The following is a 19835-nucleotide window of genomic DNA, read 5'->3' on the forward strand; positions in this document are numbered from 1 at the left end:
ATATAGCACTTGAGCCCAGAAGTTCAAGACCAGTCTGAGCAACATAGCTACACCTAATTTCTCCAAAAATGTGTATATATATAAAAATATATATATAATATATATAAAAATATATAATATATACAGTAGATGAACAACAATGGTATTTAAATGGTACACTAGAAAATATCTGTTTAACAAAAAGAAAGCAATAGTGGAGAAATAAAAGAACAAAACCACATAAGATTTATAGAAAATGAATAGCAAATTGGTTGACCTAAATCCTACTTTATAATAATTATATTAAACATAAATGAAATAAATACTACAATCAAATGGCAGAGATTTTCAGAATAGAGAAGAAAAATCCAAACCATAATTCAACTTTATGTTATCTGTATTTAGAATATTTAGAGTCAAGACACAAATAGACAGAGTTCCATTTGGGTGTGAAAATATTTACCATGCAAAAGATAATTAAAATAGAGCTGGAGCAGCTATACTAATATCTGACAAAATATACTTTAACAAAAATTGTTGCTAAAGACAAAAAAGAACATTTTATAATGATAAGATACAACAATTATGAACATATACATCAAACAACAGAGCCCAAAATATACAAAGCAAAAACTGCTAGAATCGAAGAAAGATAGGAAAATCAATTATTACAGTTGGAGGTGTCAATACCAAACTTTCAGTAATACATAGAACAACAAGTCAAGAGCAAAAAGGAAATAAAAAACTACACATTATCATACAACACCTTAATATGACACCCAACAATAGCAGAATACACATTATTCTGAAGTGCACATGGAATATTCTCCAGGATGACATATATTAGGCTATAAAACATATCTTAATAATTTAAAAGAATTGAAATAATACAGCACATGTTCTCTGACTGCAAAATATTATATTAAACCAATTACAGAAGAAAATGTGGGAAATTCACAATGGTATGGAGATTTAAAAATACTTCAAAGTAACCAATGGATCAAAGAACAAATCGCAAGAGAAATTAGAAAATATTTTAGATGAATAAAACTGAAGAAACAACATACTAAAATTTTGTGGTTGTCGCTAAAGCTGTGCTTCAAGGGAAATGTATAACAGTATATCCCTAAATTTTTTAAAAATCTCAAACCAATAACCTAATTTTTCACCTTAAGAAATGAGAGTGAAAGAGCAGACTTAACCCAAAGTAAACAGAAGGAAGAAATAATGAAGATAAGCATGGAGATAAGTAGTGAAAATAAAAACAATAGAGAAAATTAATAAACTTGAAAGTTGGTTCTTCTGATATATCAGTAAAATTGACATATTATTAGTTTGACCGAGAAAGAACAAAAGAGAGAAGATTCAAGTTACTAAACGTAAATGAAAGTATAGATATCACCTTGCAGAAATTAAAAGAATTCTAACAGAATATTGTGAAAAAGTCAATGTCAAAAAATTAAATTATATGAGATACGCAAATTCCTCCAAAGGCACAAACTACAAAAGCTGGTATAAAAATATGAATACACCATTTACAGTTAAAAAGACTGAATAGGTAAAATTTGTAAGAAGAAATTGAATAAGTAATTTAATTTTCAAACTCTAATCCCAAGACCAGATGTCTTCATTGGTGAATTTTACCAAACTTTAAAAGAATTAATATCTATTTTTCACACACTCTTTCCAGAAAATAGAAAAGGAGGGAACACTTTATAACTCACTGTATGAGGTCCGTATTACCCTTATACCAAGACCAAAGACATCATAAGAAAAGAAAGTAAAGACTTACGGTTTCTGCTCTGATATGTTTGGAAGTCATCACTACTATTGTCACAAGAAAAAATCTGAACAAACTAAACTCAACGATTTCTTAAAATAACCACAGAATTGAGGTAACAGGCAAAAACTGGAGATGTAGGCAAATACAAAAAAAATCAGTTTATCAGGGGCAGAAACTGCTGAAACCAGCAACTCATATGAACACGTAAGTGGTAATTGACGAATTTCTGGAGACTGAATGTGGACTAGATTGAGAGTTAAAAACTCCTAAGGGCCCAGTTTTTGAAGACCCCACACACTTTTGTAAACTAGACTTCCAAGAGCCTCAGCAAGTTTCTCACAGTGAAGACTGCAGAAAAATCCCCTGATGCTTCAGATAGGAGGAAGGGAAAAGCAACCATTTTGAAATAAGCCCAGGGGACAAGTAGCTATTTCTAAACACTGTCAGAGCATTTTCTTTCCCATGGCAGGGGGCTCCCTGCAAGGGAAGCTACTTTGCCTGAGCCTTGTCTGATCTAGGAGAAAAGCAGTTGGATGGCTCAAGCTCCATCTAGCCTTTCTGATTCATATAAGGGAAGCAAAAAATAGGTTAAGAAACTCTTCTGAAAGTCACAGCTCAGATTTATTTTATTTCATATTTGTTTATTTATTTATATTTTTTGAGACGGAGTCTCGCTGTGTTGCCCAGGCTGGAGTGCAGCGGCGCGATCTCGGCTCACTGCAAGCTCCAGCTCCCGGGTTCACGCCATTCTCCTGCGTCAGCCTCCCGAGTAGCTGGGACTACAGGCGCCCGGCTAATTTTTTTGTATTTTTAGTAGAGACGGGGTTTCACCGTGTTAGCCAGGATAGTCTCGATCTCCTGACCTCGTGATCTGCCCGCCTCTGCCTCCCAAAGTGCTGGGATTACAGGCGTGAGCCACCGCGCCTGGCCCCACAACTCAGATTTAACCATGAGATTATAGAACACTTCTCCTCCCAACACCGTATCACCACATCAACCAGGACTCCAGTGTACTAGCAGTGAATTACAACTGAAAGAGGTGAAAGACACTGATTGTATTTAAGAAGGATCTTCTAAGGCAATCCAAAAATAATAGGGGAGACCAAAACAAAGATACTAGAGGAAATTGAATATGTGACACCTATAGCTACAAAAAAATTAAACATAACATAGCCTTAACTATATAAACATAAAACCTCACACAAAGACCTATTATCTCAGATTCTGTTGCCTGATACATTGTGTTTTATTTCAATAAAAAAATAAGAAAGCATGTTAAAAAGCAGGAAAAGTTAGTCTAAAGAGACAAATTGAGCCTGAGAAGTAGGCTCAGATATGGCAGAGATTTGGTAATTATACCTAGAGTTTAATATAAATGATTAATATAATAAGTGTTCTAACAGAAAAAGGCAACATGCAACAACAGGTGGGTAATGTGATCAGCAAGAAGGAAACTCTAAGAAGTCAAAAGGAAATGCTAGGAATAAAAGCCTCCAAGAAATAAAGAATGCCTGTGATGGGTTCCTCAGTAGACTGGACAAGGTCAAACAATCAGTGGATTTGAAAATATGTCAACAAAAACTGCCCCACTGAAATACAAAAGAAAAATAGAATTTTAAAAACATAACAGAATCTCCAAAACAGTGGGACAATTACCAAAGATGTAATGTGCATAATGCAAATGACAGTAGGAGTATAAACGGACAAAGGAATAGAAGATCTGAAGTAACAATGGCAGAGAGTTTTCCAAAATTAATGCTAAACCACAGATACAGCAAGACCAGAGAACACCAAGGAGGAAATTTAGTAAAGCGTCTGCAACCAAGTATGTCATATTCAGACTGACAAAACCAAAGGTGAAGAGAAAATATTGAAAGAAGACAAAAAGGAAAATAAATATCAAGAAAATACATACAAAATACATCATACATACATAAGAAATACATCAGACCATCCAAGCAAGAAGAGAATGGAGTGAAATGTTTAAAGTGTTGAAAAAAAACTATCAATTTGCAATTCTGTATCCAGTGAGATTATCTTTCAAAAGTGAAGAGGGAAATGGCAGAGTAGTCATCTCCAAGACCTATGGTTTCCCTTCACAGAAACACTGAAAAATATGAACAAAAGTGGTCAGAATCAACTTTCTAAGAATTCTATAAAATGGTAAAATGTTTACACCGGTAAAGCACATGCTGAATTGAGAAGGCAACTTAAAAAGGTGAAGAAAACTTCGTATTATTTTTATGTGTCCTTGCCCCACGTCCTTCCCTACCTTAGTCTTGAAGATGGCAGCCCACATTTCCAGTGTGGGACTCTGGCTCCTGTTTCCTGCTTCAAGAGGGAGAATAACAGACCTTACTTTTACTCATTATTATTTCCTTCTTTCTGAATTCCTTAGGTTTATTTTGCTCTTCTTTCTACTTAATGAAATGAGAACTAAGATTACGATTTGAGACATATTTCTAATGTAAGCATTTAGTGCTATAAATTTCCATCTCAACACTGCTTTAGTCACATCCCACTAATTTTTATGTTGTAATTTCACTTTCATTTAGTTCTATTTTTAAATTTTTTCTTTTTATACTTCCTCTGACTCACAGATTACTTAGAATTGTGTTGTTCAGTTTTCAAGGATATTGTAGATTTTCCTGTTTCTCTGTTGTCTAATAGTTCTGTTCCATTTTGTACAGATAGCCCATGCTGTATGATTTCAATTTTTAAAAAAATTGTTGTGCTTTGTTTTATGGCCCAGATATGGTCTGTGCTGCGAATATTCCATGTTATTATAAAGTATGCCTGTTATATTATATATATTATATATATAATTATAAAGTATGCCTGTTTTATATTGTTAGCAGAGTATTCTAGAAATGTCAACGAGATCTTGTTGGTTGATGGTGCTCTTCAGTTCTATATCTTTGCTAATTTTTTTTTTGCTTAGTAGCTATATGAGATTCTGAGAGAGGAAACTGAACTCTCCAACCATAATTGTGGATTTGTCTATTTCGCCTATCAATTCTATCAGTTTGTGCATCACATATTTGAGGCTCTGTTTGGTGCATATGAAAGTGGAATCATTGTGCCTTTCTGGTGGCTTGATTATTTTATGATGATATAGTGCCTGTCTTTGTGGTATTTTTATTTGCTCTTAAATCTACTTCGTGTTATATTCATATACCCCTTCTTTTCTTAAAAAAAATTGTTTGCGTGATACATCTTTTCCATTCTTTTAATCTCAGCCTACCTGTGCCATTGAATTTGAAGTGAGTTTCCATATAGAGAACATACTATTGAATCATCATTTTAAAAATTCCTTTTGCCAATCTTTTTTATACTGAGGTAAAATTCACATAAAATTTATCATTTTAAGGTGTACAATACAGTGACATTTAGTAATACACATGTTATGCAATGTTAACTCTACCTGGCTCCTAAATGTTTTCATCATCCCCAAAAGGAAACTTCATACTCATTGAGCAGTTAATTCCCATTCCTTCTCCCGGCCACTGGCAACCACAAACCTACTTTTCTGTCTCTATGAATTTACCTATTATGGATATTTTGTATAAATTGAATTATACGATAAGTGACCTTTATGTTTGGCTTCGTTCACTTAGCATACTATTTTTCGATATTCAACCATGTTGTAGTATGTATCAGTTTTATTTGAATAACTCGGTTCTTTTTGTTGTATAGTTAAAAGTTGATTCCTAGGTCATAATGATAATTCTATGTTTAGTTTATTGAATAGCTGCCAAAGTTTTTCCACAGTGGCTCTGTCATTTTAAAATCCCACTAGCAATGGATGAGAGTTCCAATATCTCCACATCCTTACCAATACTTATTATTTTATGTTTTTATGATTATGGTTTTCCTAGTGGATACGCAGTGGTATCTCATTGTGTTTTTGGTTTGCCTTTCCCTAATGACTAACGATGTTGAGCATCTTATAATGTACTTGTTAGCTATTTGTGTTCTTTAGAGAAATGTCTATTCAAGTGCCTTGCCCATTTTAAAAATTGAGTTGTCTTGTTGACTTACGAGTTCTTTAATACAGTAAACTCTTATCAGATATGATTTATAAGTATTTTATCCCATTCTGTAGGTTACCTTTTCACTTATACCTTTTCACATAGACCATTAGGCACAAAGGTTTTCATTTTGATAAATCCAATTTATCTGCTTTCGTTGTTGTTTTTGTTGTTTGTGCTTTTGCAAAACCCAGTGTCATGAGGTTTTTCTCATTATCTTTGGAGAATTTTATAGTTTGGGTCTATACATGTAGATTATTGATCTAATTTCCATTAATTTGTGTGTATGCTATGAGGTAGGGGTCCAAATTCAATTTTTGCATCGAATTGAAAATTCATATTTTCAATTTCAAATTTCAACTGCATATTCAGTTGTTGCAGCACAATTTGTTGAAGAGATTATTCTTTTCCACAGGGAATGATCTGGGACCCTTGTCAGAAATCAATTAATCATAGATGTATAGGATTCTTTCAGACTTTAGATCTTGTTCCATGAATATGCCTATTTTTATGCCAGCACTGCAATGTTTTTATTACTGTAGCTTTATCATAAATTTTGAAATCAGGAAGTATGTATCCTCCAAGTGTGACTTTCATTTGTTAGACTGTTTTGAGTATTTGGAGTCTTCGCAATTCCATATGAATTTCAGAATTGGCTTTTCATTTAAAAAAATGGTAGTTGAGATTTTCATAGGAATTATATTGAATCTACAGATCACTTTGGGTAGTATTGCCATTTTAACAATATTGTATTCCAATCCATGAACATGGATGTTTTGCCATTCATATCTTTTTCTTTTCTTTCAGCAACATTTAGTATATGACACTTGTAACTCCTAGGTTGAATTTATTCCTAGGCATTTTATCCTTTCTGATGCTGTTTAAATGGAATTATTTTATTAATTTCTCTTTTAGATGGCTTGTTGTAGGTGTATAGAAATAGAACTGTTTTTTGTGCTTTTATTGAATTATCTGAAACTTTGCTGCATTTATTTATTAACTCTAGTAGGTTTTTTCTTTTTCTTTAGAGTTGTCTATATATCTTGCTCTGTGAATAGACAATTTTACTTCTTGATCCCCAATATGGATACCTTTATTTCTTTTTCTTACCTAATTGCTGTAGCTAGAATTTTCAGTATAATGTATGATAGAAGTTGTTCACAACTATTCTTGTCTTCTTTCTGATCCTAGGGGTATAGCTTTCAGTCTTTCACCATTAAGCACAATGTTAGCTGTGGGGTTTTCTTAGATGCCATTTAATATATTAAGGAAGTGCTCTGCTATTTCTATTGGTTGAGTATTTTTATTATAAAATGGTGTTAGATTTTGACTTTATGTTCGCATAATTGAGATTATCATGTGGTCTTTCCTTTTCATTTGATTAATGTGATATATTATATGATTTTCATATGTTGATCCACCTTTACATTCTTGGGGCAAATCCCACTGTGTACACAGGGTTTTTTAGCGTCTAATTTTCTTCACTCTTTTCCTTTTCTCTCCCTGAGACTGAATAACGTTAACTGACCTATCTTCAAGTTTACTATTTTTTCTTCTGCTGCTCAAATCTGCTTGAACCTCCTTGTAGGTTGCTCAATTTTTGTTTTATAAATTTGATGCTATGTTATTTAAGTGCACATATTTTGATGTATATATTTTCCTGGTACCACACTGTTTTTGTGACTATGATCTTATAGTATAGTTTGAAATCAGGTAGTGTGATGCCTCCAGATTTGTTTTTTTGCTTAGTCTTGCTTTGGATATGTGGGCTCTTTTTTGGTTCCATATGAATTTTAGAATTGTTTTTTCTAACTCTGAAGAATGATGGTGGTGTTTTGATGATTCCATGGGGGTCATCCAAGTTGTAGGATATATAGCTATTTCATTCCTTCTATCAATAAATAATACTGTGTTATATAAATATACCACATTGTGTTTATATATTTATCAGCTGATGGGCATCTGGATTATTTCAGCTTTTTTACTATTATGAATAATGCTGCTATAAGAATTCATTGAGAATGTTTCAACTCTTAGGTACAAACTATTTTCTTAAGTATATACCTAAGAGTGGAATTGCTGGGTTATATGGTAACTCTATTTTTTATTCTTTAAGAACTGCCAACCTGTTTTTCAAACTGCCTCCACCATTTTGGTGGTTTAAGGCTCTATTTTTTGTGCTGATGGGCCTCCTGCTGGGAGGTGGCGCTTTCCAGAAAGCATCCGCTGTAGTAGTGTTGAAAGATGACAACATGCTAGCAGCCCTCCCTTGCTCTCAGCGCCTCCTTGGCCTCGGTGTCCACTCTGGTTGCACTCAAGGAGCCCTTCAGCCCGCTGCTGCACTGTGGGGGACCCTCTCTGGGGCCGGTCAAGGCCAGAGCCCGCTCCCTCTGCTCATGGGGTGCGGAGGGAGAGGCGATGGTGGGAGCCGGGGCTGTGTGTGGCACTTGTGGGCTGGCACGGTTTCTGGGTGGGCACGGGCTCAGTGTGCCCCACACTTGGGGTGGCTGGCTGGTGCCTGCTGGGCTTGACCCGGGGATGAGCTCTGTCTAGGCTGTTGGAGTGCCCGGGCTGGGTGCTGCAAAGTCCTGTCTGGCGAGTGCCATCAAGAGGTGAAGCTGGCTGGGCTTCTGGGCCGGTGGGGACTTGGAGAACTTTTCTGTCTAGCTAAAGGATTGTAAACGCACCAATCAGCACTGTGTCTAGCTAAAGGATTGTAAACACACCCATCAGCACTGTGTCTAGCTAAAAGTTTGTAAATGCACCAATCAGCACTCTGTGTCTAGCTAATCTGGTGGGGACTTGAAGAACTTTTGTGTCCAGCTAAAGGATTGTAAATGCACCAGTCAGCACTCTGTGTCTAGCTAAAGGTTTGTAAATGCACCAGTCAGCGCTCTGTCAAAATGGGCCAATCAGCTCTCTGTAAAATGGACCAATCAGCAGGATGTGGGTGGGGCCAGACAAGGGAATAAAAGCAGGCCACCAGAGCCCACCGCTCAACAGGCTTGGGTCCCCTTCCATGCTATGGAAGGTTTGTTGTTTCGCTTGTTGCAATATAGCTTGCTGCTGCTCACTCTTTGGGTCTGCGCTGCCTTTAAGAGCTGTAACACGGCTGGGCCTGGTGGCTCATGCCCATAATCCCAGCACTTTGGGAGGCCAAGGTGGCGGATCAGGAGGTCAGGAGATCAAGACCATCCTGGCTAACATGGTGAAACCCCGTCTCTACTAAAATTACAAAAAATTAGCCGGGTGAGGTGGCGGGCGCCTGTAGTCCCAGCTACTCCGGAGGCTCAGGTGGGAGAATGGCGTGAACCCCAGGGGGCGGAGCCTGCAGTGAGCCGAGATTGCGCCACTGCATCCAACCTGGGCGACAGTGAGACTCCGTCTCAAAAAAAAAAAAAGAGCTGTACCACTCACTGCGAAGGTCTGCAACTTCACTTCTGAGGCCAGCGAGACCTTGAACCCACTGGGAGAAATGAGCAACTCTGGACACACCATCTTTAAGAACTGTTAACACTCACCAGGAGGGTCTGCGGCTTCATTCTTAAACTCAGCGAGACCAAGAACCCACCAATTCCGGACACTGTGGAGAGGGACCAGTGGTGGGCAGAGCTCTAGAACTCCAAAGATCATATGTTCTTTGTCTTCTGCTACCAGGGTGGATATGAAAGGACCATCAGGTGGGGGCAGAGCTAGGCGTGCCTGAGCTCAGACTCTCCTTGGGTGGGTCTTGCTTTGGCTGCTGTGGGGGATGGAGGTGAGATTCCCAGGTCACTGGAGTTGTGTACCTAGAAGGATTATTGCTGCCTCTGCTGAGTCATGCAGGTTGTCAGGGAAGTGGGGGAAAGCTAGTTTCCACGCACACTGAAAGGCTGGTCTCACTCCCACAATGCCCCTTGCAATAGCCCGGAGTCTGTTTCCAGGCCGAAGGCGAATCTGGCTTGAAAACTTACCTGAGGCTTTCTGCCTCCCAACTGACAAAGAAATGGGCTTCAGTTCTTACCCCGCCTGTGAAGTCTGCAAGCCGGATTCACGCCCTCCCCTGAGTTCTGGCCAGGAGGCTTCTCACCCCATTCAATTTTTTACAAAGTTCAGGTAGAGAAGTCCTTCTCCCTGTGAAGTTTTACCCCCTGCTCCTCTGGCCACCCTCCTGATGGATGCCTGTGGTGCCAGGCAGGAATGGGCTACTTGGGGATCCAGCGGCCTTCCAGTGCCTTTCTGCTACTTCCTCTACTCCTGTATGTCACTCAGCTTGGCTCTCTAACTTGACTCAGCTCCAGGTAAAGTCAGGAACTTCTCCCACAAACAGACTTTCAGCTTCTCCAGTGGGGGTATGTGTTCAGGAGACGAGGGTCTCCCTTTCCCATATCCGTGGTTAGGGGACTTAAAGTATTTGGGGTGTCTCCCAGGTCCTGTAAGAGCAGTCTGCTTCCTTCGGAGGGTCTTTGGGTCCTGTCAGGATTGCTGGTCTGTTCTTGCAGTCCATCTGGAGCTAAAATTCACAATGCAAGCCTTAGCATGCTGCTCTGTCCAGAGCTGCAATCTAGTTCTGCCTCCTGTCTGTCATAATCCCTCATGACGCTTGAGCTTTTTTTTTTTCATATGATTGTTGGCAGCATGTATGTCTTCTTTTGAGAAGTGTCTGTTCATGTCTTTGCCTACTTTTTAAAGGTTTTATTTTTTTGTAAATTTGTTTAAGTTCCTTGTAGATGCTGTATATTGGATCTTTGTCGAATGCATAGCTTGCAAAAATTTTCTCCCATTCTGCAGGTTGTCTTTTTACTCTATTAATAGTTTCTTTTGCTGCCCAGAAGCTCTTTAGTTTAATTACATCCAATTCATCGATTTTTGCTTTTGTCACAATTGCTTTTGGTGCCATTGTTATAAAATCTTCGCCCGTGCCTATGTCCTGAATGGTATTGCCTAGGTTGTCTTCCAGGGTTTTTATAGTTTTGTGGTTCACATTTAAGTCTTTAATCCATTTAATCCTGTATATGAAGACCGATCTTTATGTTTAGAAATTCTTTCATCTTCTTAATCTAGTCAGTGTTGAGGTTCTCAAATTGTATTATTTATTTTATTTATTGAATTATTCAATTTCAGCTGTTAAATTCCTTTTCACTCATTTTATGGATTTGTTTGATTGAAATCTGTTGCTGGAGAATTATTGTTTCCTTCAGAGATGCTATGTTTCCTTGCTCTTTAATGTTTCTTATGTCCTTACAAAATTGATATTTGAATATCTGGTAAAACAGTTGCTTCTTCTAATTTTATAGATTGGCTTTGGTAGTATAAGACTGACTTCTGTAGCTGTATCTATACTGTTGAATCAGTAAGACACTTTGCCTTTAGTTCTGGGTTGGTTCAGTAGTTTAGACTTCTATGATTTCTTCAGCTATAATCAGCATCACTGATGTCTGTGAGCTCCTCAGTGTCTTAGCCTTCATTGTTAATGGAGGCTGTGGTGAGATTTTGCTGGGGAAAGACAGGCCAGGCAGTTTGGTCCTTGGGCACCAGTTGCGTTGGTCTTTGAACTTGTGGGTGATTTATGTGGGCACTAGTGGTTGAAATTTCAGGCAGGCCATCCATGGGCTTTCAGGTGGCTTTTTTTTTTTTTTTTTTTTTTGAGATGGAGTTTTGCTCTTGTTGCCCAGGCTGGAGTGCAATGGCGTGATCTCAGCTCACTGCAACCTCTGCCTCCCGGGTTCAAGCAATTCTCCTGCCTCAGCCTCCTGAGTAGCTGGGATCACAGGCATGTGCCTCCATGCCCGGCTAATTTTGTATTTTTTTTTTTTTTTTTTTTAGTAGAGATGGAGTTTCTCCATGTTGGTCAGGCTGGTCTCGAACTCCTGACCTCGGGTGATCTGCCCCCCTCAGCTTTCCAAAGTGCTAGGATTACAGGTGTGAGTCTGGTGGCTTTCTCAATTGCCAGTAGTGACAGTGGTGAGCTAGGTAGATAGGCATGCCCTAAAGCCCCTGGGAGGCATGTGTAGCATCAGCAATTGCAGTAGTCATAGCAGGTCAACTCTTGTGACCTCCGATGGCATGTGCAGATACCAACAGTTGTGGCAACATGAGGGACAGAGTAGTCCTCAGGCTTTCACCTGGTGCAAATATGTGGGCAGTGGTGGCAGCGGTGATGGCAAGCTGGCAAGTCCTATCCTTAGGCTCTCAGGAGACACACAGGTACTTGATGGTGATAGGCATGGTGGATTAATCCGCAGGCTCCCAGACAATGTGCACAGGCACTGCCAGGCTGGGTGGGCTCATACTCAGGTCACAAGAAGGCATGTACAGGTGCCAATGACAGAGAGCAGTGTGGGTTGATCCCCAGCCTCCTGGACAATGAGCTTGGGTAGTGGTAGTGACAGCAATGGGTGGGATGGCCCTGTGCTCTGGCCCTGGAATAGTGCCCAGGCAGGCGAGTCCCCAGGTCCCCTGAGGATGCCTGCAGGTGTGCAGTGACCCTGCTCCTGGGGGTCAGGATTGCTATCAGTGTCAGTGGCCCTGGGAAGGTGAGTCTCCACTTGTGAAGAGTGCCTGCTTCAGCTCCCTTTGTTCTGGGGGCAGCCTCCCTAGTGAATGGCACTGCCAGTTCCCTGGAGTGTAGGACACTGTGTAGGCTAGAGTGATGGGGACCAGGCTACACTGGTGAGTTCAGCTGGTATTGTGACTCTGCAGCCCTCTGGATGGACATGAAGGAATGTCACTGGGGGTCCAGAGATGTGGAGATGCAGGGGCTGTTGGGCCCCAGGGCAGGATGTAGTCTGTTGGGGGCTGGGCTCTCAAAATGGCACTGTGCCACAGCTGCCTGTATCTGGGGATGGGTGCAAACGATCCAGTGCCAACTCTTTCTCTGGGACAATGACCATCCCATAGACTCCAAGCAGCTCCCTATAGTAGTCTCAGGGCCTGCGAGGGCCGAGAGACTGTCCTTTGGCTAGGATTGCAGTGTCCACGGTGGGAATATGGACCACTGGGGCTCTCTTTTTTACCTTTTCACCACACTGGAGAGCCTGTCCTGGGTTTAAGCTGATTCTGGCTGGGCTGCTGCTTCATTTTCCTTTCCTTCCATACCTCAGAGATTCCTTGTCACTTTGCTGCTGAATTCTAGTGCCCTCTTTCATGCCCTCTTCAAGGTATGATTATCTACTTGCTGTTTTGGTCTTTCTTTGGGAGGACACAGTGCCTGGTGCCTCTAGTGAGCCATCTTGAAGGCCACCTCCTAGCAATGAGAGGATAATATTCTGTGTGACGGCTTTAATATACGTGTCCAAACTGCTTCTTTTCTAGGGAAGCACTTACTCCAAGAAATAAATGTTATATAGTGCAAAAATATATTAAAGGGTCAGTTGGTGATGTAATTTCAAGAGTGGCACTGAGGAAAACTTGGCACTTCCACAGGGTTGAGTTGGTTGGAATATATCTCGGTCTCTGAGATTTTGAACCCAGTGTTTTGAACTTTTTGAGATTTCAAGTAGCCCATGTGACATAACTTAACATTCTTTCTTGGCCAAATCAGGCATGGTGAAAAATAAAATCCAGCTGATATACTTTTAAATATCTTCATTCTATACTCTTTCAATGACCACGGAGAGGTTCCTCACTACTTTACACAAAAAAGAAAACTCTATGAATGAGAATCTCTTCACACAAAGCAACTAAAGTTGTGTCTAAATGGAGCAAAATGGTGACAGGTGGTAAAAGCACTCAGTGGCTGTGGTAGGCAGATTAATGTCCCCTCTGTCTCCCGCCAAAGCTATCCGCATCCTAACTCCTGGGTCCTGTGAATGCGCCACCTTGTAAGGCAAAGGGGAATTGAGGTTTCATGTGAAATTAAGGCTGTTAATCAGCTGACCTTAAAATAGGAAGATTATCTTAGATTATCCAGGTGGGCCCGATGTAATCATGAGTCCTAAAAAATGGAAGAGTGGGGAGAAGATGAATTCAGAATGATAGAATGTAAGGAGTCAACGCTCCATTGCTGGCTTTGAAAATGGATGAAGGAAGCTATGGTGCATGGGAGTAACCTGCCATTGCTAGGATAAAGGTGCAGGAAGAAAACTGCAGAGCTTCCAGAAGAAAGCTCAGCCCTGCTGACACCTTGATGTTGGCCCACTGAGATCCAACTGGAACCTGCAGCCTATAGAACTGTCAGATAATGCATTTGTGTTGCTTTAAGCCACAAGTTTGTTGTCATTTGTGATAGCAGCCATAGGAAGCCGATGCAGTGTTTTAAAAGATGGAAGAAAATGCTGAATGATTATGCCCAGTGAAAGTTGGGAACTAAAGGAATTCCCTGGATCTTGGCCAGGCATACATGTACAGACCCAGGGAATTGCCTTTGAAAAGGGTGCTGAAGAAATTGCCTTTAATCTGAGTGCACCTCTTCTTATAATTTACATTTCTGGTGAAGTCTGGTTGATGTGATTGTGCAATTTTCCCATGTGCTGCACCTTTATCAGGGAGAGACAGACCCCTGCAAGGCTGCATGGAATAGGATGGTGCATTTTCCCAGTAAAAAAGGGGAGTGGTCTTCCCATATGCAGGGTGAAGGGTTACAGTGCTAGACAAAAGCAACAGGTATGGTGAAAGTTCCCCCACCCTGCTGTAGGTCATTTTCAACTAAGAGCTCATCTAGATGGGATAGAAGGATACTGGAAACCAAACAGTAATCAAGTCATAACATGTAATATAGACTCCCTTCCTTCCTTCCTTCATTTCTTTCTTTCTTTCTTTCTTTCTTTTTCTTTCTTTCTTTCTTTCTTCCCTTCTTTCTCTTTTTTGAGACAGAGTCTTGCTCTGTCACCCAGGCTGGAGTGCAGTGTTGGGATCTCGGCTCACTGCAGCCTCCACCTCATGGGTTCAAGCAATTCTCCTGCTTCAGCCTCCTGAGTAGCTGGGATTACAGGTGCCCACCACCATGCCTGGCTAAATTTTTGTATTTTTAAAAGAGACAGGGTTTCACCATGTTGGCCAGAATGGTCTTGATCTCCTGACCTCATGATCCACCCACCTTGGCCTCCCAAAGTGCTAGGATTACAGGCATGAGTCACCGCACCCAGCCAGGAATATAAACTTTTAAAAGAGGTTTTGTGCTCGTTGGTTTTGCTTTATTCTTTTTTGCTGATTCAATAAAAATCCCTGTGAGAAAAATGGAGAGAGGGAAAGGGAGACAGGGAGACAGGGAGAGGGAGAGAGAAAAAGAGAACCTAAAACCTCCAGAAAACAACAGGCTTCAGTCCTTTTTGGGTGTAGTGCTCTCAATTCTTGGTTGATGCCCCAGAGGCAGGCAGCAGGGTTGGCTATTTAAACATCTCCCAACATGGATTTCTGTTTCGAGGCAAAAGTCCCAACAGGAGCCATTTGGACGTTCACAGATCTCCTTGAATTTGCCCCTGGCTACATGCAGAAGAGGGTTATTGTAACCATTCATCAGTCTTTCTTTACTTTGTATTGAATTACATGGACATAGGGGGCAGTGCCTGAAAATAATCTTGTGTGGATTTTTGTGTGTGCATCTGTTATTTGATTTCTTTAACACTTAAAAATCTGCTGTCACACAAAAATTTGGATTTTTTGGTGTTCTTGAAAAATATGAGAATATTGGGTGCACCTACATGACAAAAGGCTGGAGGTGAGTAGCCCGCTCCCCTTTACAAGTTCTAGAGCATGCACGTTTCAGTTTATTTCTTCCTTATTATCTTCTAACACTGATGGGAGATTTCAGCCTTTTAAAAAAATATAATGTCTTGTACTATGGATTTTCCTGGAGTGAAAGAGAAGAAAATCTCTTTTGGCTCATCTCTTTTTATTTCTACACACACACAAACACACACACACACACACACACACACTCTATATGATAGGTTATAATAGATGTATTTTTCAAAACTAGAACTGAAATATTGACCTAAAATATAATATACTTTAATTGTTAGGATATTTTTCCCGTGGAAGGGAACAATATTCCTTCCTATGTGTTTAATACACAAATATATCTGTGCCAGTACTTGTTACACCCTGAGACTTCACTCACTACTTATATCTCTGGCACTGGTCTTTGAGGTTGCAATTTTTCTCTAGAAACCATTGCATATTTTAAGAGTGAAACGTTCAAGGTCTTCTTAAAGTCTCAAAAACTATACTTGTTGAAAACATTGCATAGTATTTCATTTATGTCCTAAGATATCACTGCTCTGGGGATAGGCCACACACATTGAGGTGTTTAGTTTGAAAAGTGTTTTAATTCTGAGCAGTCTTTGTATGTAACACAGAGCACCTTTTGCATGACAACTTCTTGGCAATAAGAGAGGTATAAAAACCAGCACGTTTTTTTTTTTTCTATTTTGGAACACAAAAGCCAATTCTAGAATAGCTTTCAATCAGTACAGCGATTTTAATAGGCATTCAATAAATGCCTATTTAATTGAACTGAAATCCAAATGCATTAAATTCAATTTAACTTTTCAATGGTCACAAAGCAATTGATGTGGATTGATGTGAAGACCAAATATATGCAACATCATATTTATATCTATAATGCAAATTGGGAAATAAAGGTCATGCTTTTTTGAAGACAATGAGAATTCTAAATGTTGACCACTTGGTAGAAACGAGCTGAAATCTAAGATTTTGATCCCTGAGCTTTCCGTCTCTTCCTTTTATCTGTAAGTAGTCAGCTACTATGTATAGTAGTACCCGAGCCCACTGTCCTTGGGCTAAAATTGGCCCTTTGCAGCTGGAAGAGTCATAAGAGATTAGTATAGTGTAGAGGATGAACCACTGACCTGTCCTGTGATATGTGATAAATCACTCTTGAACATCCCTCTGTGGTAGTACTTCTTGCATTCTACTTCGGGTGGTGTTTTCCCATCTGACCTCAATTCTTGATAATGAATTTCTTGAGGGCAGGAATTGTATCTTATTCTCCTCTGTATGTATATTCCAGAATCTGATTAAAGTCTTGGCTTATAATAGCTGTTCAGTAAATGATTGTGGAATAATTGATTAAAATACAGCTATTTTCTAACTTGCAATATGTTTGTGTGGAAATTTGTTATTACTCTCGGTTCACAAGTCTTTGAATCATGTGCACTATTTTACTATACCTGATTCTATTGAGCATTTTATTTTCCAACCACTTTTCAAGAAATTTAATACAGAACTACCATTTGACCCAGTAATCTCGTTACTGGGTGTGTATCCATAGGAAAATAAATCAGTCTTGTAAAAAGACCTAAATTTGTATGTTCATCACAGTGGTACTCACAGTAGCACAGGTATGGAATCAAACTAGGTGTTCATCAACAGTGGATTGAATAAAGAAAATGTAGTACATATATGTCATGGAATACTATGCAGCCATAAAAAGAACAAAATTGTGCCCTTTTCAGCAACATGGATGCAGCTGGAGGACTTTATTCTAAGCAAATTAGCTCAGGAACAGGAAGCCAAATACCACATATTCTCAGTTATAAGTGGGAGCCGAGCAGTGAGTGCACATGGACATAAAAATGGGAACAAGAGAGATTGGGTCTTACCAGGAGGGGAGGGAGAGGAGTAAAGTCTGAAAAGCTACGCTTTGGGTACACCCTACCTGCGTGACAGAGTTATTCCTACCCCAAACCTCAATATCACACAATATACCCATGTAACAAATCTGCACGTGCACTCCCTGAATCTAAAATAAAGGTTGAAATTATTTTAAAAAATTGAAATTACAAAGGGCTTTTTAAAATTATGATGTACCATTGTTCATTTGCAAGAATTCAAGTAACATTAGGGATTTTAAAAATCTTTTGTTTTCATTTGTTCTTTGCTTGTAAACCTTGTGTATTGCATATTGTGGACACTATGTCTTTTCCAGCCATTTGCTTTAGGAACAAAAGCTAGAGTTATAATGAACATCATAGGCTGTCTTGTCTAGTCACTTACCTTAAAGATGAGGAAATAAGCTGATGGAAAGGAAGGAACTTGCCCGAGATTACCCAGTGATCGAGTGAGGCAGATGATAGGGACGGCACTAAGGCTTGATATTCTGAGCCTCATTCTATTTTCCACTCTTGCCCTCTCTCTGTGTCCTCCTCTCCTCTCTAGCCTTCTACAAAAAGTTTGCAGTTCTGCTTCAATGTCTACCTAAGGACATCAGAGGAGATGCCACCTTTCATTAGGCTGCATTCTTTAGCGCCATCCTGTGTTTTCTTCTCCAGTCTTGTTGCGTCCCATTTTTCACTGTCAGTAATGCTTCTGCCTGTGCTGTTCTATCCAATTAGTTTCTTCTATTTTGATTGAGTGACAGTGAAAACAACAAAAAAAATTTATTTATCCAAATTTGGAATTTTTAAACCTTGATTAAAAGCATTGATTTTATGGGGTTATAGATGTAAGACACATATTGTAAAATATTTTTTTTAACTGATTAAAAAAAATGAAACCCACGTATTTAGCCAGGGTGACTATTTAACAAGTACTAGTGAGACAGGACTTCAGTAATGCCACAAGGATAATAATCTTATGAGTCAGTCCCCGATGTTGTGTGCTACCGAGTTAATATAATTGGATATGGTATCACCTTTTTTTCAGGCCTTAGAAAGTCACACAAAGGAACAGCACAACAGAACTCTAGGGTGGGATGTATAGGGAAAGCCAGGATATTAAAACAAAACATTGACTCTGACATTTACCCCACTGTTGGGAAAAGCAGTTCAGTTTCCAGGGCCTTAATTTTTTCCTCTATAAAACAGCAAAAATAGAGGCAATAAGTTGCTTATTCATCCTTGAATACACATGTTCAGGAGTTCCAGAAAATTTTCGGATCTACTTTGGGTGTCTGGTAACCACCTTGGGCAAATCCAAGAAGTCCTATACACACTTCTCCAAAGCATGTCTGTGCAAGGGGCCTTATACCTGTGATTAATGTTCGCATGCTGAATGCAGTAGGCTATGCTCTGGTGTGGGGTCATCCCTGGTCCCTGTGTTTAAATTCTACATTACAAGACTAGATGCTGAGAAGGAAGAGGGAAAGCCAGGGATGGAGATGGAGCCTTAAGGGGAAAAGTCAAGCCCCAGGGACCAACAGTACTGGGGAGCAATAGGTTAAAGATTTCTTAGATTATAGTAATATTTTCAAAGAGACTTCTTCCACCAATCCCTTCTGTCTGAGCCTACCACAGCTTTGGCATAGCTCTTATGCCAGCGTCTTAGGATAACTAACTTTTGCTGAAAGAAACTAGAGGAGCTTTGGAGACCAAGATTTAGTAGAACAATGCCTGATTTTTAATTTTTGAGGTCTAGTAACTGCTAGTAAACTTGCTTAATTTAGAGATGGAATAAGAGGGTTTCAAAGACTTGAAACACCATTGACTTCATTTAAGTGAGTTGCTATGGAGAATTAACGAATTAGATGGCTGCAGGCCTCTCAGCCAATGTGTCTTCCAGATTTCCTATGAGACCCCCTTTTCTGGTCATAGGTGATGGTGATTTCTCTTTGAGTATTGAATCCCTGTAAGGTGTTAGGCACTCCACTCTTACCAAGTTTATTTTGTTACCTGGTAGAACTTGGCTCATAAAGAAAAAAATGGTGAAGAGGAGGACAGCAATCCTCATGGTTGAAGAAAGAAGAAAGTTTGGCTTCATTTCCAGGAGGCAGAGAAAACTTCCGTCTGTGGCTCTCTAGCACCAGTGGAATGTCTCTGGATAATAAGAGCCTTTCTGTACCTCATTAGGGATATTCCTAGATAGAGGTGTTCTACGCATGCAAAATTGCTTTTATGGGAAGACTGAGAGTCCTTTTTTTATTGGACAGCCAGTTCATTAGAATGATGTGGGTGCACAGTTTTGGCCAGAAAACCTTGTTAAATGGGAAGGTAAGCTACAAACATTTTGGCAAAAGATGAAAGTTTATGAACAAACAACCATTTATATTGTTACAATAAATGAGACTGTGTTGAGAAACCAGTAGGTTTCGTTAATGACCAGACATTTTGTTAGTGAACACTTCCCAGACTTTACTAGCCCTGCTAAGAATTAATCACCCCACT

At 39.5% G+C, this 19835-nt stretch overlaps 2 protein-coding genes across 19 annotated transcripts in view; one reads left to right on the forward strand and one right to left on the reverse strand.

Moving 5' to 3' along the window:
• Positions 1-19835, forward strand: part of LOC129050352 (zinc finger protein 705A-like) — a 58198-nt gene that overhangs the window by 22767 nt on the left and 15596 nt on the right. Inside the window, exon 4 of one of the 18 annotated variants that reach the window (XM_063716484.1) lies at positions 19351-19661. The exons of the other annotated variants lie outside the window; for them this stretch is intronic. The gene's annotated coding sequence lies outside the window, so the exon portion shown is untranslated. The remainder of the gene's footprint in view (positions 1-19350; positions 19662-19835) is intronic. 18 annotated transcript variants of the gene reach the window in all.
• LOC129050376 (beta-defensin 108B-like) lies at positions 15032-19401 on the reverse strand. The gene is made up of 2 exons (XM_054532419.1): positions 19344-19401; positions 15032-15195 (listed from the first exon to the last, which is right to left on the reverse strand). Exons 1-2 carry the CDS (start codon positions 19399-19401, stop codon positions 15032-15034), a joined length of 222 nt encoding a protein of 73 aa, XP_054388394.1.

This window comes from Pongo abelii, chromosome 16 (assembly GCF_028885655.2).
Source record: "Pongo abelii isolate AG06213 chromosome 16, NHGRI_mPonAbe1-v2.0_pri, whole genome shotgun sequence".
Taxonomy (NCBI): domain Eukaryota; kingdom Metazoa; phylum Chordata; class Mammalia; order Primates; family Hominidae; genus Pongo; species Pongo abelii.